At 48.8% G+C, this 1,604-nt stretch overlaps 1 protein-coding gene across 1 annotated transcript; it reads left to right on the plus strand.

Annotated features, from left to right (window-relative positions):
- The first annotated feature begins 6 nt into the window (after nt 1–6).
- On the plus strand, nt 7–1,559 carry LOC109953941 (piggyBac transposable element-derived protein 4-like). The gene is given in 3 exon segments (XM_020589377.1): nt 7–59; nt 163–1,387; nt 1,390–1,559. Coding segments are annotated over 3 exon segments (1,416 nt in total). The 5' UTR covers nt 7–26; the 3' UTR covers nt 1,548–1,559.
- The last annotated feature ends 45 nt before the right edge of the window (nt 1,560–1,604 follow it).

Here is a 1,604-nt window from a genome sequence, read left to right on the forward strand (position 1 = left end):
GAAAGCGAGCGAGGAGTGCTTCTGTGATGCACGTCTCAGAAACCGCGCAGCAGGCACAGGTTTGTAATTCATATGCAAAATACAGTCTGTTTGATAAAATGTGCTCTGAGAGAGATAGATACTGGTTCCCATTTGTTACTTATTTTGTTGTCATTACTCTAGGCTGAGCCAGCTCCCGGAGCATCCCATCAGCAGCAGGCAATTGGAGACATCTTTATGTCGAAAAGTGGTGACATTACATGGTCTTCTTGCCCATCAAAGGAGCCACCCCACCTTTCTTCCAATGTGCTAACAATGCAACCAGGGCCGACTAGAATGTCAGTCACCCATGTCCAAGACATCAGGTCTGCATTTGATCTCCTAATGCCAGATTCCATCCTCCAAATAATCCTAGACTGCACAAATTTAGAAGGTAGGCGTGTTTATGGAGAGAAATGGAAGGTTATGGACAATATCCTTTTATATGCCTACCTTGGTCTGCTTTACCTTGCTGGAGTCTTCAAATCTAAAGGAGAATCACTGCATTCCCTGTGGGCTGTTGAAACCGGGCGAGAAATATTCCGGGCAACAATGTCCTTGGAGACATTCCAAGTAATTTCAAGGGTTATATGTTTTGATAACCGAGATGACAGACCAGCTCGACGGCAGAAAGACAAACTTGCAGCCATCAGGACGGTGTGGGACAAGTGGGTGCACCGCCTCCCCCTGTTCTACAACCCTGGGCCTAATGTCACCATCGATGAACAGCTGATGCCATTTAGGGGCCACTGCCCCTTCAGGCAGTATATGCCCTCGAAACCTGCTAAGTATGGTATCAAGATCTGGGCTGCCTGCGATGCCGTTACCTCATACGCTTGGAACTTACAAGTATACACAGGGAAACTTGAGGGAGGAGTCTCAGAGCGTAATCAAGGGATGAGAGTTGTCCTGGACCTGTCTCAGAATCTCAAGGGACACAACATTACTTGCGACAACTTCTTCACGTCGTACAAGCTGGGACAGGAGCTCCTGAAGAGGAAGCTGACCATGGGGGGAACGATCCGCAAGAACAAGCCAGAGCTCCCACCGCAACTGTTGGAAACAAAGGGCAGGCCTCTAAATTCATCCAGGTTCTTATACACGGCTGACACATCCCTGGTGTCCTATGTGCCAAAGAAGGACAAGAATGTTGTATTGATGAGCACACTGCACAGGGAAGGCAAAATCTGTGGCCAAAAACCTGAGATCATAATGTACTACAATGCCACAAAAGGTGGGGTGGACAACTTGGACAAGATGGTGACTGCCTACAGCTGTAAAAGAAGGACACTACGCTGGCCACTGGTGCTGTTCTTCGATATGCTGGACATCTCGGCATACAATGCTTTTGTCGTGTGGACGGCAGTCAACCAAAGGCCCTGGTGTCACCCTACATCCAGACCAGGCAGCATGTTCCAAGAATACCAGCCTCTGCAGCCATCGTGAAGAGGATTCAGGGGGAGGATGCTGCTGGCCCATCCACCAGACTTACAGGTCCACAACCACCACAGCCTGAGGTAAGTGTGTAATGCTGTGGCATAATACTGTATGTGTGACACTCATGCTTTGGGAGAGAGAGAGAGAGA

The sequence above is a fragment of the Monopterus albus genome, unplaced genomic scaffold, assembly GCF_001952655.1.
Source record: "Monopterus albus unplaced genomic scaffold, M_albus_1.0 scaffold2171.1, whole genome shotgun sequence".
Classification (NCBI taxonomy): Eukaryota; Metazoa; Chordata; class Actinopteri; order Synbranchiformes; family Synbranchidae; genus Monopterus; species Monopterus albus.